Here is a 22,569-nt window from a genome sequence, read left to right as displayed (position 1 = left end):
TCCACACTGGGAACAGAGCCTCAGATAACTCAAAAAACCAACAGTGATAGTCCGTCTACAAGCCCATTGGTTCCTTAGATAATGAAACGACATATTTGTAAAGTGCTTTTTAATTTTTATATTGACTATTTCCTAAATCAGCTGGTCATTGTAGTTTTAAGCAAACGTTATGCAAGCAGAATGAAAGAGGCTTTTTGTTTAGCATGGGATGAATGGTGTGTGGTGCTCTGGGGAGTATTTGGTGCAGCAGGACTCTCTACGGCACAGAGGTGCAGCGTAAACCCCTTACGGAGAACACCAGATCTGGGACTCAAACCCCGCGACACGATCAGAGCCAGGAGTTTCACGCTTTCTCAGTGAATCCGGTCCATTTCACGGCTGCACAGCAGAGGAATGCCCATCGACCTCCCTACAGCCAACCTGAGGTCAGGAATGTTTTAATTACTGAAATACTTTGAGCACATCGGAGCTTTGACAAAGACGCTGCTTTTTTGCCTTAAAGTGAGGCTGTGCTTGGTATTTTTGTTCCTGTTAACACAAAAAGGTCTTGAGTCCTTCATCAACTGTGTGAAATACCCACCTTTGAACATCAGTTACTCATCCTGAGGTACCTTGAACTAAAAAATCATTTTGTGTGCAATGTATTTTAAGTTTTTGTCTTTTAAGATTTTTTTAAATGACACGTATTTAACAGGCTAAATGGAGAGCGGTGCCCATTGAGATGTAAAGCGCTGCTTGGAAGTGATGCTCTTACTATACTATACTGGCCAGCCAGCCTGTTTTAACATCCTGTTTACTAAAGGTCTCCTTCACCACATCAAGCTTGAGTGATCTCAGGTCAGTAAGAGCAGGGATGACCCCCCAAAACCAGAGAGAAGGAAGAGATCCAAGTGTGGCTACATTTGACTCCAGTAGACTCGTTGTCAAGTGCAATAAAACCCTCACAGGTAATGGAGGCAACACCAGCAGTGTATCACAACATGGGACCAACAAGCAGAACATCAACCTGCACAAATGCTCCGGTTTCTACTGCCCGGTCCATCCTCGTCCACTGCAGGTAAGGTTAGCGAGGCCATACGGAGATTGCTATTAAGACTGGGCTGATAAATGAAAGCTAATCAAGGAGCTTTTTTCACAATATAATCAAAAAGGACCGATAAGAGTATTGATAAGGAACCCTGCCGATAAGCAGTACTAGTGTTGATACCCATCCCCAACTGTCAGGTACAGTGATGGGTGGGGGGTGGGGGGGGGCTCTTGCTTGGTGGGGATGTTGCTCAACCTGAACTGTTGTTGCTAATGAGCAGAGCTGCTACTACTCTCTTCTCACATCATTTATTCTTCACTAAAAATATATTCTGCATGTGGCCCCCCAGTCACAGCTCCACACCAGCATCCTGGACTCCAGAAATAATTGAAGTAGACAACCTGAGCACGGACTGCTGTGCTGCTTAGAGAGACTCTCCCCTCGGGGGAAATACATTCCATCTCTGCTTTCTTTGTTTGCACGGCTTAACAGACAAAACTGAGAAAGAAAAAAGGCACAGCAGCATTCGTTTCCACTTAGTGATTGTTGTGGCTTCAGGGTTAAGATGCGGTTCAAGTTTGGCGAGGGGCCTTTGTTGTCTCGCTCTCCATTTCCTGTCATCTCTCCACTATTGCATTTTAAATAAAAAAAGCATAAAAACGGGCAGTATAATAAAAAATATAACAACTTCATATGAAGTCCTAGAGATGCAGCAAATGCAGTAACTACTGGTCAAGTCCTTTGACTTCTGTTTGTGAGAAATAAAAGCATAGGATGCATGACGACAACAGGCAGCCATTTATCTTTAGTCCAGGACCTTGGACCGGCCCGGGAGGAACCGTGGGCAAAGCCTCATCTATCAGGGTGCTCCTATCACAGACTAATACTTTAAAAGACTAAAAAAGCACAATCTCTCCAGGCCATGACCCTCAAATGCTAGATCGGGTATCGGTGAGTATAGCCTGTGCACCGAGTTTAGACAACGACACATGCCGCTTGCTACCCGAGTGCTGCTGCGCATGTGCCGCTCTCGACAGAGATGAGAAAGAAGCGAGATGGCTTACTCCTTCCAAATGTCCGTCACTCTTTGTGCATATCGTGCAGGTGCTATCAGAGAGCGTGACGTTAGCCAGAGCTGGGGGAAAAAAGTCAGCAAATTGAAAATATATTTTACACAAGAAAAGAAAAAGAAAATTTGGAGGCCTTTAGTGCGCAGTCACTGAACATCTGTAACTCCTCTAAATGAACCCGATGCCATTCCAGAGAATCTGATTATGGCTAAATCAGCCATTATTCTAACATGGCTGGGACAGAGACGGACGGGGAGAAAAAGTGAAGGAATAAAGACTGATCGCCGTGGCTGGGCTTTTAATGGCTGCAGCGCGGCGTGGAGGAAGCCCCGGGAGACGCTTCAGATGAAAAGGGAGGCCCAAGTTTAATCTAATACATCGAGTCACTGCGGCGGGGGGGAGAGGACCGGCAACAGGCAACGGCATCACGCAGATCAATAGCAATTTAATTCCGCAACCCCTTCGCAAGAGAAAAAAAAAAGAAATCATGCATGCATGGACACACACACACACACACACACACACACACACACACACACACACACACACACACACACACACACACACACACACACACACACACACACACACACACACACACACACACACACACACACACACACACACACACACGAAATGTCCAAGTCAGTAATTGAATTGCCCGGCGTTGAGAGTTCAGGCTCTCTGCAGCTCAGAGAAGAGGATGGAGTGCTGCAGCATCTAAACTCGGCTGTGAGCTTCTCCCTCTCCTCTCTATCGTTTGGCACAATTTGGCCAAAGTTTCAATTATCATATGCAAGCAACGGTTACTGTTTTCATCTTCAGTGCTTAAAGTTAACTGGAGCCACAGAAGGTAAACTACACAACCTTGGAGTAGAGGTGTGGATCTTCACTGGCCTCAACATATGATTACGAGACGACGGTTCTCGATGCATCTCAACCTCAACTTTCTTTTTTTACTGCACATGGCTACTTTCTCAAGAATGAATGCAAGCAGTTATGCCAGATTCAATTTCCCGTACGATATGAATTTTCCACATACCGTCATACTGGTGCATAGCCAGTACATTACTGACAGTTCAACAGGCTGCTAAAGATGATGTTCGCCACCGAAAACAATAGCTGTGGAGCTAGTTATCTTATCTGTATTGAGACGGATCCCTAGTCATGGTCATAACTTTATAACTTTATAACAATTAACAACCCACAACTAACGCTCTTTAACAGAGCAAAACACCACGACACAACAGTCTGTGACACGTAAACAATTTGTAACACTAATAATTGTACATTTATAAACTTTCACCGCCGAACTGCATGCTGGGTACAGCTCACTCGCCTGCTAGCACAACAGTCTGCTAACAGCTGGGAGAGGCTCCGTCCTCCAGTAACGTTACATTACAGAACAGCGATGCAGGATGAACATAGACAGACCGGAGATGCACCGATAGAGTTTGACACATATGCAACACTGATTACGTGTAATATGTGTGGTATTTGTTATAAATGTACGTTGGTACGTAGAGGGTGATACGAAGCTGTACTTGGAGGGGCTTAGGACCCAGGGCAATGTAGGTGAAGGAAACCGAAAGAGACGGAAGACACGCCACACGAACAGCTGTTCACCGCTCGTCACGATCCAGTAGAACAGATTCTCAACTGGTGGGTCGTCGCGGACCCGTTTTCAGTGGGTCGCGGGCCTTTGCCTTAAAGCAGCGGAGTTATTCACGCTCCTTTCCAGCATTTACGGCACTTATTCAGCGGCGCAGGAAAAACACAGGCCAATGCGTTGTAAATCACGTCACGTGATGCAGTTTAGCCAATCAAATAAGGGTATTTTGATACGTTTCCTTACTCCAGTGAGATGTACCCACACCGTGACACAGGGAGGAGAGACAATGAAAGACATCATAGGGCAGATCTCATGAAAATACACATGTGAAAGTTAAATATCTCTGGTCGATTTTACCAATGAAACTTGCCAAAAAGACTGCATTCCCAAACCAGTGCTATGAAAACATTGAGATCAAAGTATTTCTTTTCCACACACTTGAACTCATGGTGAGGTGTATGAGTTCGAAAAGAATACCGTGATATACCGTGGTACCGCCAAAGTTAGGCAAAATACCGTGATATACATTTTTGGTCATACCGCCCAGCACTACAAGCAGTCACATACATCTAAACTCCAATTAAAGTCAGAAAGTGCTTTCAGAAGCCAGTCTATGATAGAGGAATCTGCATCTTTTTAATAGCAGCATCTGTGTGAGCCACCTCAGGACATGAACATGAATTAGTAACTTACTTATGGCTCTTCTACTCTTACTTTCTTTGAGTCACTGCATCTCCTGACAGGGTTCATTTTCAGCCCAATATTGTTGACAACGAAGCAGCTAATATTGGTAGCGACAGCAAAAAGCTAGCAGACTGCTGAGTTCCGAGTGTTTAAGCCCCGCCCTCCGACAAACAGAGCTCAGAGGAAAGGAGAGGGACTCGGTTTGGGTTTAGGAGTAAATAAACTGGACCTCCCTGATTCAGAGTAAGTCCTTGATGCAGAGGCCTTAGGGGCCCCAGACCCTTTGTGTTCCCCAAACCTGAGCACGACTGGCCTGTTAAATGATCCATCAATGGGTCCGGCAAACAAGAAATTATCGTTACGAAAAGTGGGTTTTGACTGACGATATTCACGCTGCTGTTGTTGAAATACCCTGCAGAGTAAAATACACTATTTTCCCCGTTCTCTCTCTCTCTGCAGGATTCAGCTATTTACTACTGAAATGGTAAGAGTTCTCCTTCCTCTGTGAATAACACTCAATAACGGACTGTCAATGACACAGAGCAGAGCCTGCACACTCTGGTGTGTGTGTGTGTGTGTGTGTGGGTGGGTGAGAGAGTATGTGTGAGATCTCCAACCAGTCTACTGGTGTCAGCAGACTGAATGCTGGACAGCGTGGGAGTTGGAGCTGAATGGTTTGTTTGCAGCAGAAGCTCCTGAAACATCTAAAGCAGACGCCGAGGCGCAGCGTCAGACTAATACAGAGCATGACGCGTCTTGTCGCGCACGTTCAAATTGTGCATTTACAATGTATTTACTTCTGTTGCAACATTAACTCGTCAGTGACAGAAGGCCTGTATCTACCTGGGACCAGGTGTGGCTCATTACCCGCCAGAGAGGATCAAAACACAGGTGGAACAACGAGGTACAGACCACCTGGGTGGTAAACTTGAGCGTCACCTGGGCAGTTGACTGAAGCCCAATCACTGGCCCCCTTGTGTGACACATAATTATAAGGTATGCCATGTTTCTGTCTGGTCAGCATTACTGTACACACGGGCTGTCTTCAGTCTGCTAGTGGTAATTAAGGAAGTGACTCAGCGATTGTTACAATCACATCAACGTGTGTCAACGCAGTGAGTCATGGTCTGTGCTACAAAGTGGAGGAATGGCGCATTCTGGGAAATGTAGGCCCCTGTGTTTTGAAATTTGATCCATTCTAGGGACTACAAGTCAAGATACCTCAGGCTTTTCTGCTTCAGTTTTGACAATTTAAAAAAACAACAACGTGAAAATGGCACACTAAATTACTGGAACGGTCTATTCATGTTGTGTCTCAGTCACTGTAATAGAAGTGTGCGTCCTGAATTAAACAACGGTCCCAACTGAAGTTACTGAACTGTCACCCAGCTCAGATCACAGCCGGGCCTCATAGCAAACCCAGGATGCCTCTGAAGCGGACAAACCTTTTGAGGAACACGTCTCCCTGTGGACGAAGCTGCCGTCAGGTCCGTCCAAACGGTGACAAATAAACACAGAACGGACAGATTTCTTTCCTAAATTATAAAACACAGGCAGAGTGGAGACAGGACTTCACAGGAACCTCTCCCCACACATAAATGAAACATCAGTGAGACAAATCTCTGCTTATGAACATGAAGAGTACTTACCTAATCATTTTAAGGGCGTTTTACAACATAGATGGGACGTCTCTTACTGTGTCTGTAACCATACAGGCCTCCAGCCTAACTCGGAAATGTTTGTGGAGTCAGAAGAGGCCATCTCTGCTCAACGGCTTTAGAAATTCAGTCACGTGCATGACCAAGAAACACGCATTCCCAGAGAAGCCCACTGAAAACCACCACGCACTACACGTTCAACTGGTTGTAACCTGGGTCAATCATTTGCCGAGTATCTTTGCTGAAGACCCCACTGACAGAAATGTCTTTGATAAAACCGAGAGGAGGGGGCAACAACGCACGCGATTACGAGCAACACCTCGGTGAGCGAGCAGTCACACCTCTCTCTCCGACCTGCTCGTGAGCTGAATTAATTGCTTTTATCACCATGGCAACCACAATCTCCACAAAGAGATGGTCTCTCCTGTACGACATGAAGCTCAGAAACCCTATTGTTATTTCTTTAGCTTGATTTGTACTTGTATTATTACACTGTGGAGGCCAGCTGCTGAAGTAGCGACTGGTTCGGTTTCTGCCATTTCATTTCTCCTTTGATGAGACTAAGGAGATGACCTCTATATCTATATACACACATACATACATGTTATAAGAGCAGTGCATGCCATTTGAGGCCGTTAACAAACAAACAAACAAACATCCGTCCTGAAACTGTCAGGGTGGATGAGAGGGGGTTTTGTGCAGTGTGGGCGTCACCACAACCGCACGATCATTTTGTCCTCGAGGTGAACCACATATTAGCACAAAGCTACATTGCAAATGCTAAAATGTATTTGACATGATGCATTCCTATATGAATGGCCATTTCAGTGCAAATCTAAATGGTGATAGCCTACTTTCTTTTTTATCAGTTTTGCCGGACTCTTTTCTTCTCTCACTGTGTCAGTGCTGTTATGTCACTACAATGAAAAAGTGAAGCTTTGTTTCAAACAAAAAAGGGCGACTTCAGTGGTAACCAACAGCCAAGTGTGAATATGTTGAGAAAGATACATGTTTTTTCTCCATATAAGCAGATTATAACAAATGTACACTTTGAAAATCTCACTTCTGTAAGTTAAGTGAAAATGTGATCCCTCCTTTTGAGCAACAGTCTGCACAATAAACCATCATGGCACGTTTATGTTCAACGCCATTTAGTGAACGCTCACAGTCAAAAGGAAAGTAAATGTGTGCACACACACACACACCTACTCCGTCCCGTAGATCCTATGCCAGTTGATTCCCCCTTATTCCCACAGTCATTCCCATAGGTCATGAACCCACCCACCCCATCTACCCAACCCCCATCCACCTCCATTATGGTCAGCCCTTTGTTCATACCAGATGTGTTCTGTGTGTGTGTGTGTGTTGGGCGAAGGGGCCCACTGCCCCCCAGAGACACACACACACACACACACACACACACACACACACACACACACACACACACACACACACACACACGAACCTGGAGCCAAAGCTCGGCGACGTGGTGTAAACCGAGCTGTGACTCACACTGGAACACACGGGCGACGGGCGAACGTGAGATCGATTGCCAGTTTGGGGGACAGGAAACCTGGCTAGAGGTAGCCGGAGAGAGAAGTGAAGCGACACGCCACACTTTCAGAACAATCGGCATGAACTTGAGAGTTTCAGAGAGGTAGGACGGGACAGACGTGCGTCTTTCATGTGGAGATTCTCTAAATTATACAGGTAATGACCAAAACGTGCAGAAAATAAAGAAACCGGTCGTAGAGCTGTTTCTCCTAGGTTGCATTTGCAGAATACTTGGACACAAGCGGTATTTGCTGACAACTGCAACTTATGCCGTGCAGCCTGCATCCTTTTATTCACAAAAGAGAGATAAACGGGAGGCAGACAGAGTGGGAGGGGAGGAGCAGGCAGGACATCTGTCTGAGCCGCTGCTCTTATAAATATGCAGCAGCTCCATCTAAAAAGGTTAGACAGCTGCTCCGACCCCGGACACAGTGCACGCCCCCCTAACACAGATGACTTCACTAAACAGGATCTCTCTTCTGATAAAGCCTCCAGCTAGACGGGACGACACCGTCTCTGTTGTCGAGACGAGGCTCTGCTACATTGTGCTGCATCAGAAAACAAGATGCTCGACTCAGCATCGTTACTTTGTTTACACCCGTGTACGGTCCGCATGGGGGGAGACAGGTTAGAGTGAAATGTGCCGACGCCTAAAAAAAAAAAAACCTGGACATTTCTGAAAACACTCGCTGAAGTAGATATTCTGGAAACATGGTGTCGTTACATATTATAACGTAGGCAAACGTATGCAGTACAACAATAGAGTTCAAGTTTAATGTGGGGATGTGTGTTCTGTTGGGCTTAGCTAATAAATCATTTAACAATTATTGTTATTGTTACACACCCAACAGGCCTTTACACACTGGGAGTGTAGCGAATAAAAGACACCAGAGTGTGAAATATTGCTTTTAGTGACATGTCTGAATCCAATAATTCCATCTCTAATATCTATTGTATGCTGCTGTGAAAAACTCCTTCAAACAACTGGATTCATTCAAGTAAACAGGATTACATTTGAACACACCATATTAGCCTGTGTACTTAAATCTATCACAAGATGATTTTAAATGTGCCTGAAAACAAAAACAAAAAAAAAATGAGACTCATCGGTCGGTTGTTGTCATGGCCGATCACAATATGGACATCATTGTTTTGGGTCTTCAACTAAAGTCCTTAAAAAAAAAAAAAACATTTCACCTGAACTTAAAAACCACACCATAATCCTCCTTTTACACAGCGGGGTGAGAAAAGCTGAAAACACACAGAGAGAGAGAGACACAGAGAGAGACAGAGAGACACAGAGAGACACAGAGAGAGACACAGAGAGAGAGAGACAGAGAGAGAGAGAGAGAGACAGAGAGCGAGAGAGAGAGAGACAGAGAGAGAGAGAGAGAGAGAGAGAGACACAGAGAGAGAGAGAGAGAGAGACAGAGAGAGAGAGAGAGAGAGACAGAGAGCGAGAGAGAGAGAGACACAGAGAGAGAGAGAGAGAGAGAGAGAGACACAGAGAGAGAGAGAGAGAGCAAGACAGAGAGCGAGAGAGAGAGAGACACAGAGAGAGAGAGAGAGAGACAGAGAGCGAGAGAGAGAGAGAGAGACACAGAGAGAGAGAGAGAGAGACAGAGAGCGAGAGAGAGAGAGACACAGCGAGACAGAGAGCGAGAGAGAGAGAGAGAGACACAGAGAGAGCGAGAGAGACACAGAGAGCGAGAGAGAGAGAGACACAGAGCGAGAGAGAGAGAGACACAGAGAGAGACAGAGAGAGACCCTGGAGCAGGGATGGTGGGCTGGACGTTAATGGAAGCCAGAGAGGATGGAGCCTGTTTGAAGCAGCTGAGTCACAGCTCGGAGTGAACCGGCTGACTGTCTGCTTGGACCCCGTGAGAAGGAATAACGAGCCACATGTCTGCATTCAGAATCTCTAGACGCAGCAGGAAGACGGATACTTTTTGCAGCTTCCCCATGTTATACATGTTCAGAGTGACGAAGAGCTTCGTTTCACTGGCGCCTTCAACTTCTGGTAAGAAACGGTGAACAATGAACGTTAAAACATGCTAAGAATGTACAACCGGTGGAAGAGTCGTCTCCCTCGCCGCCGATTCAACATGTTGGAAGAAATCATTCCCTGGTCATAACCCGGTAAAACACACATTCTAACTGAGTTGTAACCTCTACGTTGTCTTTGAGGCATATTGTGGGTGAATTAGAGAGATCTCACATTGTAGCCTCGAGTTTATTTGTATTTTTATTAAATCAGAGCATTTGGACTGATGGCGCAGCGGGAGACACTGAGCATGTATCCGAGTTACAAATAAACTATTGTTCGGCTGTGGAAGTCTACTGATTAGATTCTATTCATGCGTTCGTCAGACTTTGAATTGAATGAGGTTGAACTCCATGCACAGCCGTCACAGTGAGGCTTTCCCTCTCTCAACTCTTAAACAAAAGAAATGAGTGGTGTAACGGGCCGTGAAGTTGATCTGGGATAATAATAATAAAATAGACATTAGAGAGGGAATTATGACCCGTTTCATTTCCTGACATAAGCTATAAACAGCTTATATTCCCATTAAATCATTAAACTACTAATGACAAGATTTTTTTATAATGCAAATTAAATAAAAACACAATCTTTAATTTCCATATTATTTGCTTGTTTTTAAGCAACTACCTGCTATATTCAATTCAATTTCTCTTTATTTGATATGGCCTTCACAGTAGCATTAGAATTGTAACATTATGCACAAAGCCCAGATGCACTGTGTTAAGTGTTTGTAGCAAAATGCTAATTTACAACACCTGTCCACAGGAGGCTTTTTTTCTTTTTAAAAAGAAGTTTAGAAGATAGATGACAATAACAAAGTAAAAGAATGTGCTGTTGAAAGAGCGGTTTGCTGAACAAGTCTGGAGCCACTTGTACCAAGTGCTGTAAAAAATAATAATTCATCTCTCACACACACACACACACACACACACACACACACACACACACACACACACACACACACACACACACACACACACACACACACACACACACACACACACACACACACACACACACACTTTTGTTTTTCTGCTGATCCGTGACTCAAAACCTTGAACACGATCCAAAGCTTGCGTTTTGTGATCCGTTGCACTCCTACGAGAAATACGATACTCAGAAAAAACTAAAACGCTGACAACACAATGGGCTGAACCTCCACCACGCCTGCAATACTATGCTGGCAGCCTATTGGCCGATGCGGTTGTCGGTCCATGTAAACACACCGATCCTCAATAAGGCCATGTCACCTTGTGAAACAGTACCAGAGAAGCCACACCATCAGGGACTTAACAGAATGTTTTTTAAATACAGCCACTTGACTGAGCACACACAGATGAGATCAGGCAGGGTGATGTGGTGCATTCTGGGTAGATGAGGTTTTTGGGCTAAATGTTTTAGAAAAGACTATTTCTGTCTTCCTGTCCTCCGTTTAATTCAAAGCGCCTCACCCAAGTGAAATATAACCGACCACGAGTGCCTTCAGCGGGGTAATGTTGCATGTGTGAGTGCTTTTAATTCTTTTTGAACAAGCATAACGCTCGCCTCTCTAGAATCAGCAGTGGAGCTTGTGATTCCCGGGCCTCCCCATCAAGGAGAGCAGCGTCATTAACGCATTGGTGCCTTTGAATCCGACGGCCGCTGGCACGGCTGCAACCCCTCCAATTAGTCGAGGTTCCTTGGGCCGGGACAACAGGCATCCGGGGTCACCCGGCATGCCTGGCATTCCTCCGCTGCTGGTACCGACAGCAGCAGCGCCCAGAAAAACAACAGCACACAAGCACTCTGTGCAAACACACAAGACGGACGCGGGAAAAGAAAAATGGCCCCCAGCGGTTGGGGAGGGAGGCACGGTGCAGCGGCAAAGCAAGTGGTAAATATTGACTCCTGGCGGTCTCTGTGGAGTTTTTTGCGGTGTCGGTATCAAGATAAAACACACCACAACATATCTGTGTTACCCTGCAGAGACGAGCAGAGCTCCCACCGGGGCCTCGATGAAAAACCCCATGACTACTGCTTCCTGAAAAACATCCCGTCTTTCCCAAAAGGAGTGAACACTTTGCTTTCCATTACACATGGAGGACCATGTGTGGAACAATCTTTGTACGAGGGGCGGAGTCGTGCTGTGCCACACACACACAGACACAGACACAGACACAGACACAGACACACACACACACACACACACACACAGACACAGACACAGACACAGACACAGACACAGACACACACACACACACACACACACACACACACACACACACACACACACACACACACACACACACACACACACACACACACACACACACACGTAAATGCTGAGAACTGTCGTCTCAAATGTAATAAAACTCTCAAAGTGAGGTAACACCAGCAGTCTATTAAAACATGGTCAGCAAGCAGAACATCGATGCTCAGCACTGTTTGACGAGCAGCCGACCGTCCTCGTCCACTGCAGGTAACACTAACGATGCCATACAGAGACTAATAAATGAAAGCTAAGCGCTCAGCTAAATGTTTAGCGGCAATTGTATTTTAAGGATTTGGGAACTTTGTGTGTAGATTGTCGAGTGCGGCTAAGTATAAATATTAAAGCAATATTGATTATATTATTATTGTCTTTTTTTCCTCACAAAGTAATCAATAACAGTATCGTTAAGGAACCGAACAGATAAGCAGTATTGCTAATAGTACTAGTATGGATAAAATCCTAACGATGCTCATCGTGTGAACAATCATAACAGTGTGAAGGTGGTTGATCACCATTAAGGTTCTTGATTCAACGTCTCACATCATTTCTACGCAGACTGCGGTACCTGATCCCAGTAAACAAAGAGTGACAACACAATTGAAGATGTATCTTATCAAATCCTTTCAGCCTGTTCATCCACCGGCAATCATTTACCCTGATATCCTGGGTTGTATCGGTTAACTGCTTGAATTGAAGACGCAGCTCCACAAATAGACCGATCAGACACCAGGATGATGTGTTTTACACACCACATCACTCTGCTGTCTATCGCAGTGGGGCTGCAGCTGATTATCATTTTCACCACAGATTAATCAGTCCATTTGTTTCTCATTTCATGGACAGGGAAACCTGATCACAATTAACCGACATGACGTTAGGGAAGCCTCCCGAGCGAACGATCCGTTTCAGACCTTGAACCGGCCGGTGCTTGAATAGTCACTGTGTGTTGGTAGTGGTGTGGGCCAGCCGGACCCTCGCAGTGGAAAGCTGACTAATCGAGGAATTGCTTTGTTGTTTTAGTTCTATGTTGACAGGTGACGTATCTCAAAGTGGGATAAGGGCTCGCTGTGGGATTCTGTAATAAAAAGGACATAATGTTTCCATCCACACATAACAGGGATACTCCAAAAAAACACTACTGCTCAGATCTGAAAAAAGGGAGTGGAAAACGTGTGGACACGTGAGACAGCTCTCAAACCAAGCAGATGAAGTAATAAAGTCACGACAGAAATGAGAAAAGCGCATTCCAATGAAGCAGTTTCGACACACACCATGTGTCATTTCCTGTTTGTTTCTTGCATTCAAACTGCCTAAACGTCAAAAAGCCGTCCTTAGTGCATACAAAAAAATCCCTGATCATTTCAGGAATTTCATGACCAGAAGAAACACCGGAGCAAGTAGAGCTGAGATAACATCCTCCGTTGTCTGGGACAGTCAGGACTGATTTGGAGTCTGCCTTGCCGGTGGCTCATATTTGACCAAGAGTGCCGACACAACACTTGTCTTTATACCAGCCACTCCAGCTAAACGTGTCCCGTTTACTTTACTATGCCTGAAAGGGGGCAGGGGGAGAGGTGCAAGACCTCAGAGCTGACAAATGAAACTGGGAGGGGGGGGGGGTGCGAGCACTAGGATGAGCCTATTAGGCGAGAGGATGACTGAGGCTGCTGGGATGAGGAGAATAATAGTGACACCACCCAATTTAGCCCCACTGCAAGAGAGGATGTGTGCGCGCACGTGCCGATGCTTTTGTGTGAACGCCGCTGAAGCTGCAGGGGTGTGGTGCTGAAACGCTGGAAAGCAACGTGACACGCCGAAGTGTCAACGGCACCAGGTGCTCCGATTCAAATCACATGAATCCTCCTGTGAATGGACATATCAAATACGATATGCAGCCTGGATACCCGTGCGACTCGCATCTGAAATGTCCACCGATTGTCCTCATCGGTGGGGTCAAATTATCTGTTTGTTTTTTTAATATCTTATTCTTTTGTGATGGAAATGATGTGGCTTCGACAGTGGACCCACGCCACGGAAATCCCCATTGATGACCATTCCTCTCATCTCCCTACGTGTCCTTGAGCCCACATACCAATTTAATAAGCAGCCTCCCGTCTGAGGCAGCGATGGGGTATATGAGGACACGACCTCATGCTTTTAGAAGGGGGGGTTGTCATAAGATCTTAATGTATGCTGTTTGAAAAGCACGCTCCTTCACTCACTCTGATGAGTCTCTCTCCACACAAAGGAATGTCATACAAAGGAAGCGCGTGAGTCAATAGGAAGAAGGAAAAAAACACTATCTGCTGTTTGTACCTGAGAGAAATTATCCTCGTGCAATGCGCTGAACGCTGGAACAAAGAAAAGCGCACGCGGTTCCGTTTCGAAATGAAAATAATAAAAAAAAAAAATCTCCGCGTAATGAGAGCGCGAGCGTGAATGTGCAGCAGCGGCTGTGGCTGCTGTATCAGTGCCGTCCTCTAATGAGGAGCTACACATGCAGAGTCCAATTCGCAAATCTTGCGGGGGTAATTGAATGGCGCTTATCGGAGACCATCAACACCCCATCAAACACGGCTCAACACTCCTCCGAGCGCCTTTAAGAGACGCTCGCCTATTCGGCAGGATTGAAAGAGGCCACGCGCGTTGAGGGTCTCCTACAAACGCGCCAGCCGCAGCCCCCATCCACCTACACGTAGGGCTATGTTCAAAGACGGGTTTTAGTTAAACGACGGGGCCGTTTGGCAGGGTGTAAACCGAATGCAATGGAAAACGTCAACAAAGCGACAAAACGAGACTTCGATGGTGCAAAGCAGAATTTGTACATTTTGAATGAAGTTTGGCGCACCCGGTCGTTGTGTATTGTTACACTTGGGGAACGGAAGCACGTCTTTCGACATCGAACTGTTCACCCGCGGCTGTCTACAGGTCTCGTGTTGGAACCGCTGTCACCATCACCTCAGAAACTGAACGGTCGTTAACGTAAAGCGAAACATGAAATGTAAAAACCAACAAGGTCTAAACTCGGTTATAGTTCAACGCTGCGATAAAGCTAGCGGGCTAACGCGATGGTGCAGAGAAGTGAAGTTAGACAGCTATTAAAACAGCGAGTGAAACCACCAGTTAACACTGCAAACAGCTCGTTAACTAACCCGTTAGACAAGAGGGGGACACGGGGAGGAAGACGTGCGACTACTCTCGACATTAGCTCGCCACACAGTGAGGAATTTAAGCGCCCACTTTACTCAGAAAGAGTCCAGATATCAATGCAAACGTTGTCGTAGCATCCGAGGTGCAAACGCGAAGTGAAACAATGTTGCAGAGATAACGGGAACCTGGAAAGAGGCGCTCGGTCCCGAGGAAACGCAAACTTGCGCAGTTCAACTAACCTACGTGCATCGAGAGAATTTGCTCCCAAAACAAGGTAACTGAACAACCAGTGTTTGACAAACAAATAAAAAGCAAACATCCACTTTGTGATTCTGCCAACTTTGTTGTTGCAAAGCTGAGGACTGCTCCTCCGGACGGGCTGCGGTGCTCTTTGTTGGCAAAGCAGAATCCCAAAAGCTGAGCCAGAATCCAGCCGAAGGGAGGCCAGCTTTGATCCCGGGCTGGAGCCGTCCGCCCTTTTAAGCCCAATGTGACTTTTAGCTGCCTGCTCCTTTTTCTCCCCCCCAGACAATAAACATTCCTCAGACAGGCAGCAGCAGGCTGGCCGCCGACCCTGCGCCATCTTAGTTAGGCACACTCTCCGCTTCTTCAGGCTTCTTGAACAAAGAGCGTTTTCTGGCAGAACTGGTCCGATCCGAGAGTGCAACTTTCGAGAATCACGCGAGAAAAAAACGAAGCACAACTCAAAATTGTCCGTTTACGGGGCACTTACCGGTGTTTTCTTGTATCCTTGTCCCGAACAGGAGGACGAACAGAAGGCATGGTATTGCATCCATCGTGGCTACGGACCGGACTGGCAGCCGACTGCTAACTTCTCCCAGCGCTGAGGAAGGTAGCCGCTGATTGGCTAAAAGGGCCGCGAGTTCCGCCTCCCTAGCGCGAGCTCGGTGAAAGAACAGTGCTGATTGGCGGAGGGACCTACCACACCCCGCCCCACTTTAGCAACTCTACCACTGCTGTAAACAAACACTGTTGCCATTCACTGTAACGACAAAAGTATACATTAATCAACTTACGTTCATATTAAGGTCTTCCTCTATAATATATGTGTTTTGTTTTGTTTTGTTTACCGACTGGAGTTATTTGTTGTGAGTAAAACAAATAACCCAAAATATTATTATATATCATTTTAATACTTTCAACTATTTCAGTCTGAGATTTTTCTGCTTTTCTATCTGGACACATAGGAAAAACGCCGTCAAAGGCTCAACATACAGGATGTATATGTTATGTGACTATTGCTCACACAGCCTTGCTTTAAATAGAAACATCCTCAGAAAAGTACTCTTTGTGATGGATGGGGGGGGGGGGGGGGGGGGGGGGGGGGGGGGGGGGGGTGTGTGTCAGCGAGGAAGATGACGCGTTTTGTCAGACAGAAAGAACATGTCACAGTGGCTCTCAATGAAGGAAACATACCATAATAACAATATGAGCCGCAAAGGGGAGATAACATTCTTACTGCTGCCACTCTCCACAGATAAGATATGATTCTATGACATGCTGTGGCTAGGCCTGTGTGCATGGTCCATATGTCAGTCCTTCACACACACAAACACACACACACACACACACACACACACACAAACAAACACACACACACACACACATACAGAGGCAGATGCCCTATCTCGGCAACGTACACACACACACACACACACACACACACACACACACACACACACACACATCCCTCGTACATTGTTCTAAAGCCTATAACCCTTCCTTTGTCTCGTCCACATTTACTCCATCTCTTAGAGTAGACACACACACACACACACACACACACACACACACACACATACACACTCTCGCTCTTGACCTGGCCCCCATCCTCCCTAGTCCCTGGAGAGTGTGACAGGGATTGATGATGGCCTATTATTTGATGTCCAACTGAGCCCAGCACGGCCCTGCATGCACACACACGCACACAAATAGGCTGGTACGCTGTCATACAAATATTTTGAAAATAAGAATTAAGCTGCCGGTCAAATGAACAGGGCAAAAAAAAACAGGAGAAAATAAATCAAATCTTATTTCAAATCCTGAATATTATATTTACTTAAACAGATGTTGCTTAGGAAACCTTAACACCCCACCCCCCTAAAACACACACACTCACACAAAGGCAGCACCTGCTCTGAGCAGTAATCAAACACCGCTCATGTTTTAGGCCTTGTACCTGTCTCATTTGCATTTACAATTTTGGCATTTAGTTGACTCGTGCATCCACGGTGACTTGCAACGTGTGGAACAGTAGAAAACGCTCCGTCATTCAAACTCCCTCATTTGGGAGAATCAATGCTGCCGTGTTAAAGCTAGGGCAGGCGATTTATATAGAAGCATTCTTTTTATTATATTTATAGAAATTATCTTTACATTCCCGACCGATCGATAAATTAAATAGTCTGACAAAAAAAAAAAGACAACAAAATTCGGTATCTGTTGCTGTACTGTCACTGTAGTCTGGCACAACGAAAAACAGCTGTTAGCCAGCAATACGTTACTGCATCTAGGGCTGCAGCTAATGATTATTAATTTCGATAAGTCGATTAGTCTAAAAACTAATTTCTTGATTATGCTCAAAACAAATCTTTGAAATCCTGATTAATATACTACCCACAGTAAATATCAAAGAGCACATTGATAATCCTGATCATGCTTTGGGGACACAAATGAAACACAGGACACTTTGCTGTCTTGCTCCTGGGGAATGCATTCTTTGACCGGGCTTTGAATCAAGTCGGAAGTGCCAAAAAGTACAGTTCCATAAATGGCCACTTGAGGCTGGCATCGATAAGCGAGTCAATCCCCACAGAGGAATGTTAAAATGTCCAACTTTACAGCTCAAACAAACATGTTTACACTCTGGTAGGAACAAGAGAGGTGGTCAGACATCCTGTTGCCAGGACAACAACTTCCATCTCAACGTCAGCAAAACTAAGGGGCTGATTGTGGAGGACCGGAAGAGACTGGGAGAAGGACCCGTCCTCCATCTCCATCAATGGGACCACTGTCAGTACCGCAGCATCCGGTCCCACACCACCAGGCTCGGGGACAGCCTCATACTGCAGACCATAAGACTGCTCAACTCTGCCGACACAATTTTGTCCAAACAAATTTATATTATTTGATTTATATATTTGATTTGTTTGTATTTTAGCTCATTATTTTGTGTGTCTGAGGTTCAGATTTTGCTTTTACTTGCAGGATTTTCCCTTCGTACATATTTAATGAGCACTGTTGGGTGCCTGAGGCCTAAGACTTTCATTGCCAAAGACTGCTCCTCTGTAATTGCTGCACAAGTGTTCGGAATAAAGAACTCGAAACTCTCACACCATTCATTTCCTGCAATCCTACAGAAAATGTATTCAAACACGTCTGCAATATTTTACAGTAGAAATATAAATGATAAATACACCAAGTATTGTTGACACGACAACTACGATGTTAGGAACACTGAGGTCATTCGGCCCTCCAGCGCACTGTTGAAAGCTGCAGTTGGTGAAATTTATTTAAAAAAATGATAATTTACAAAACAAAAATCTCATATTTTCACAAACTGTAACTATACTGACAGTAAGTACATGCAACTGATACTCTGTTGAAACAATCAGGTGGAATAGATTAGAATAGATTTGAAGGTTTCACTGATTGATAATGTTGACCCCCTATGAGCCAGCTCGCAGACTCAGATCCTCGGGTGTCTCTTCTGGTTGTTCCAAAGTCAAGGCTTCAAACTAAAGGTGTCCGTGTTTTTGCCATCAGGACCCCTCAGCTTTGGAACGACCTGCCTGAGGAGACGAGGCTGTCAGAATCAGTAATCTTTTTGAAATCACTTCTTAAAACACATTTTTATAGACTTGCTTTTGTGTGATGCTGTCTTTTTATTGTTGTCCTCACTGTTTGGTTTTCTGTACAATGCTTTGTATCTTGCTTTTGCTTTGCTTTGTCTGTCAAAGCATTTTGGAAAATTTCTGTGATTCAAAAGAAGTGACTAGAAAGACAAAAATGCATAACAAAAATTATTAATTCTTTCCCGAAGTTTCAACACTGCTTTGAGATTTGGTGGATTGGTGTCTCCATCATCGGGCCAAAACTCTCCCCTTGACCAGCACTCGCAACCCGAGTGGCACTGCCTCAGAGTCATAGGGAGGCCGCTTTTCAAAATCCCATGTGTTGTTGCAGGACTGGTTGTCAGTTAACTTGATACGATACATTTCCTCCAACATGTATTTGCTGCTGCATATTAGTTGTATAAAGAAATTGGCTGATTCGTGTTCCCCACAGGATGAATTTTTTGACCCTTTGATCTTTCCTTTAGCATTTCTGTCTCGATCTTCCACATTTACACAATATCAAAATATCAAAAATATAAGTATATATAAATTTAAAAAATGTATACAATTTTTGGAGGACAATCATGCCCACAAGAGGATGAACCTTTACAGCTTAAACCCTATTGCAGCCCTCAGAATAATGATTATGATAAGCTGCTTGCAGGACTTTATTTGTTTATCTTGCATCTTTAACCGCAGCTCTGATCAGACACTGCGGCTCTTGCAGTATTTCATTAATATTACATCCGACCTAACAGTGTTGTGTAATATTCTACCGGGCAGCAACGGGGTCCTCTACCAAAGTAGCCTCCAGGCGGAGCGTTTAACACCTTTTTATGGCATGGCATTAATTCCTTGGCACGGTCCTTGCCTATGGGATCATGTTCCTTGTATGCTGCCTTTGCAGTTACTTGCTTTGAAGAGCAACTGATATATGGAATCATCTTCCATCCTTCTCCTCATGACTAATAACCTCGCTGGGAGGTGGAAGCTTTAGAAACCTCGCTGCCGCTAGATGACACACTGAGGGATCTCTGTGCTGATTGTGAAGAGGAATATTAAGAGTCTGAGGATGGATGGCAGGGGGGCAAAGTAGGAGGGTGGGGGGGAGGGGCGGAGGGCAGACTAAAAGGCATCTCAATATTCCCCAGATGTCATTTTTCGTCTGAAGCCAAAAGTGGCATATTATGCCTAACACCTCTTTTCGTGGATGGGTCTGCAGCAGGGGTAATCAGTAATCAGTCTACCCATTTACATTATGCATGGCTCTCAGGCGCCGTAGTGTAACAAGTATTTAACAGTGAGTAGGGCGAGGGGGGGTATGCCAGCTAAAGAGAGACGCTTTGATTCCAACTCACAGCTGTTTAGTGAATTACATGGTAGGGCATGAATATTTATATTCACGCTGTGGCCTGTTTTACTATTATGTCTTTTGAATGCTCAAGTGAGTTTGGATTATTTGAGTCTAGAAAACATTTGTATGCTTTTACCATATGTTGAGGGAGTGGACTATCATTAAGAAGGAAGGCTGAAATATCATCAGCATGTCACTATTGCTGCTTTTTCAATTTCAATAATCAGCTTACTCTCTTCATTACGCTTACTTGTACTTTACTTTCCATTTTCCATTTTATGCTACTTTATAGTTTTACTCCACTACAGTTAAGAGGAACATATTGTACATTTTACTTCACCACATTGATGTGACAGCTTTAGTTACTAGTTAGTATTAAAAAAAACATTCTATAACATTATAAAACACAACACGCTGTTAAAGAGGAAACCAGTGGTTGATTAAAGAAATGTCAAAAAGATAAACGGTAGAAATCTTAATCCTAAACCTTCACATGAGCACCCTGGATTTATCTTGAGAGCTGGGAACCACTGCACTAAACTACCAAACTACTAACTCTTCAGTATTTTTAATAATATGAAATATAATACTTTATCAGTCATTGGAGACATATTATTACAGAACCGCTACTTGCATTTTTTTATATAAAGGCATTTTTCTGATATAACTTCTGTACTTTTAAAGTAGTAGAATGTATTACAATGGAGTGTTTGTTCTCCTACGAGGACTTTTCATTTTGTGTTGACAAATCTGAGACCAAAATCTGTGCAAATAAATTCTCCCACAAACAACCCGACCTTCAACTCATGCAAGGTACAGTCCAAGGTAAACCACAGAACAAAGCTCACTCTCAAAACAAAGCACCAAATAGGTCTCTCAGATTAGGGCAAGGCGATGGTATATATAGAGCACTATTCAGACACAAGGTTATTTAAAGTGCTATACACAGGGGTACCTATGTATTAAACAAGACTTTAAGAACACATTACATTAGCATTTAAAAGAAACAAAAACAGAAAGCGGGAACATGCAGATATGTAGTTAAAAGTAATAAGTTAAGAAATAAGTTAATATATTATCTTCCATATTCACATTCTATTTTCACACACGTGCTCTGGTCTCTTCCCGAGCAGCTGGAGCTCAATTTGGGGCTGGACCTGAGCTGAATCTGAATAAACCCAATAAACAAACACAAAGCACCATAATATTTTATTTTGGAAACATGGCAGTAAAGGCGTAGTTATCATCATTATCGTTTATTTTATCATTGTTAGTAGAAGTATCAGCATTAGTGTACATTGATTTATTTTTACGTCCTTCTTTTGCCTCGCTGTCCCGTAGTTCACCACCTCACCTTCCTTCACCCTCTAGACTTCCTCCTCATCTGACAGTGTGGAACACTCTCACACACATACACCAACACACATTTACAGAACACCCGACAACTACCAACACCTTGTTCTCTGAAAAAGCTTTGTTCATTGTCCCGTATTCGTTTTGTTTCCCTCGAACAAAACAAACCTTTCACGTATTACGAGCATGTTTCTAAAGACTGAGTTGCTGAGTAAGGGGGTTCTCTGCAGGAGAGGGGAGAGGTCAGGTATAAAAGGAAAGGGTTAAACCAGGGAGGAAGGCAGTTCAGGGAGCTACATCACACCGACGGACAACATGACCAACACCGGCATGAACATGAGGGGCAAGATCATCTTCTACGAGGAGAAGAACTTCCAGGGCCGCTCCTACGAGTGCATGAACGACTGCTCGGACATGACCTCCTACCTGAGCAGGTGCCACTCGTGCAGGGTGGAGAGCGGCTGCTTCATGGTCTACGACCAGCCCAACTACATGGGGAGCCAGTACTTCATGAGGAGGGGCGAGTACGCCGACTACATGAGCATGATGGGGATGAGGGACTGCATCAGGTCTTGCCGTATGATCCCCATGGTAGGTATCAAACGGCGTGCATAGCTGCTGACACCGTACACAAAACTAGATATTAATGCATCCTTTGTATTCTCTTTTAAAACAGCACAGGGGCCAGTTCAGGATGAAGATCTACGAGAGGGAGAACTTCGGTGGTCAGAGTCATGAGCTGATGGATGACTGCGACAACGTCATGGACCGCTACCGTATGTCCGACTGCATGTCCTGCAGCGTGATGGACGGCCACTGGCTGATGTACGAGCAGGCCCACTACCGAGGCAGGATGATGTACGTGAGGCCCGGAGAGTACAGGAGCTTCAGGGACATGGGCATGAGCGGCACCAGGTTCATGAGCATGAGGCGCATCGTGGACTCTTGCAACTAA

General features: G+C 44.9%; 2 protein-coding genes across 2 annotated transcripts in view; one reads left to right on the top strand and one right to left on the bottom strand.

Annotated features, from left to right (window-relative positions):
- The window catches only part of tgfbr1b (transforming growth factor, beta receptor 1 b), a gene marked incomplete at its 5' end in the record, with an annotated part of 52,159 nt that extends 36,312 nt beyond the window's left edge, over positions 1-15,847 (bottom strand). The window contains one exon of the mRNA XM_079181420.1: positions 15,784-15,847. Within this exon, the coding sequence (XP_079037546.1) occupies positions 15,784-15,847 (64 nt within the window). The remainder of the gene's footprint in view (positions 1-15,783) is intronic.
- A 6,082-nt stretch (positions 15,848-21,929) lies between these two features.
- On the top strand, positions 21,930-22,569 carry LOC306711973 (gamma-crystallin M3-like; the record flags this gene model as incomplete). Its single annotated transcript, XM_079181063.1, has 2 exons — positions 21,930-22,205; positions 22,291-22,569. 2 exons carry the CDS (start codon positions 21,930-21,932, stop codon positions 22,567-22,569), a joined length of 555 nt encoding a protein of 184 aa, XP_079037189.1.

Source organism: Pholis gunnellus (genome assembly GCF_910591455.1).
Source record: "Pholis gunnellus genome assembly, chromosome: 20".
NCBI lineage: Eukaryota > Metazoa > Chordata > Actinopteri > Perciformes > Pholidae > Pholis > Pholis gunnellus.
This window is presented reverse-complemented; position numbering and strand designations above follow the sequence as displayed.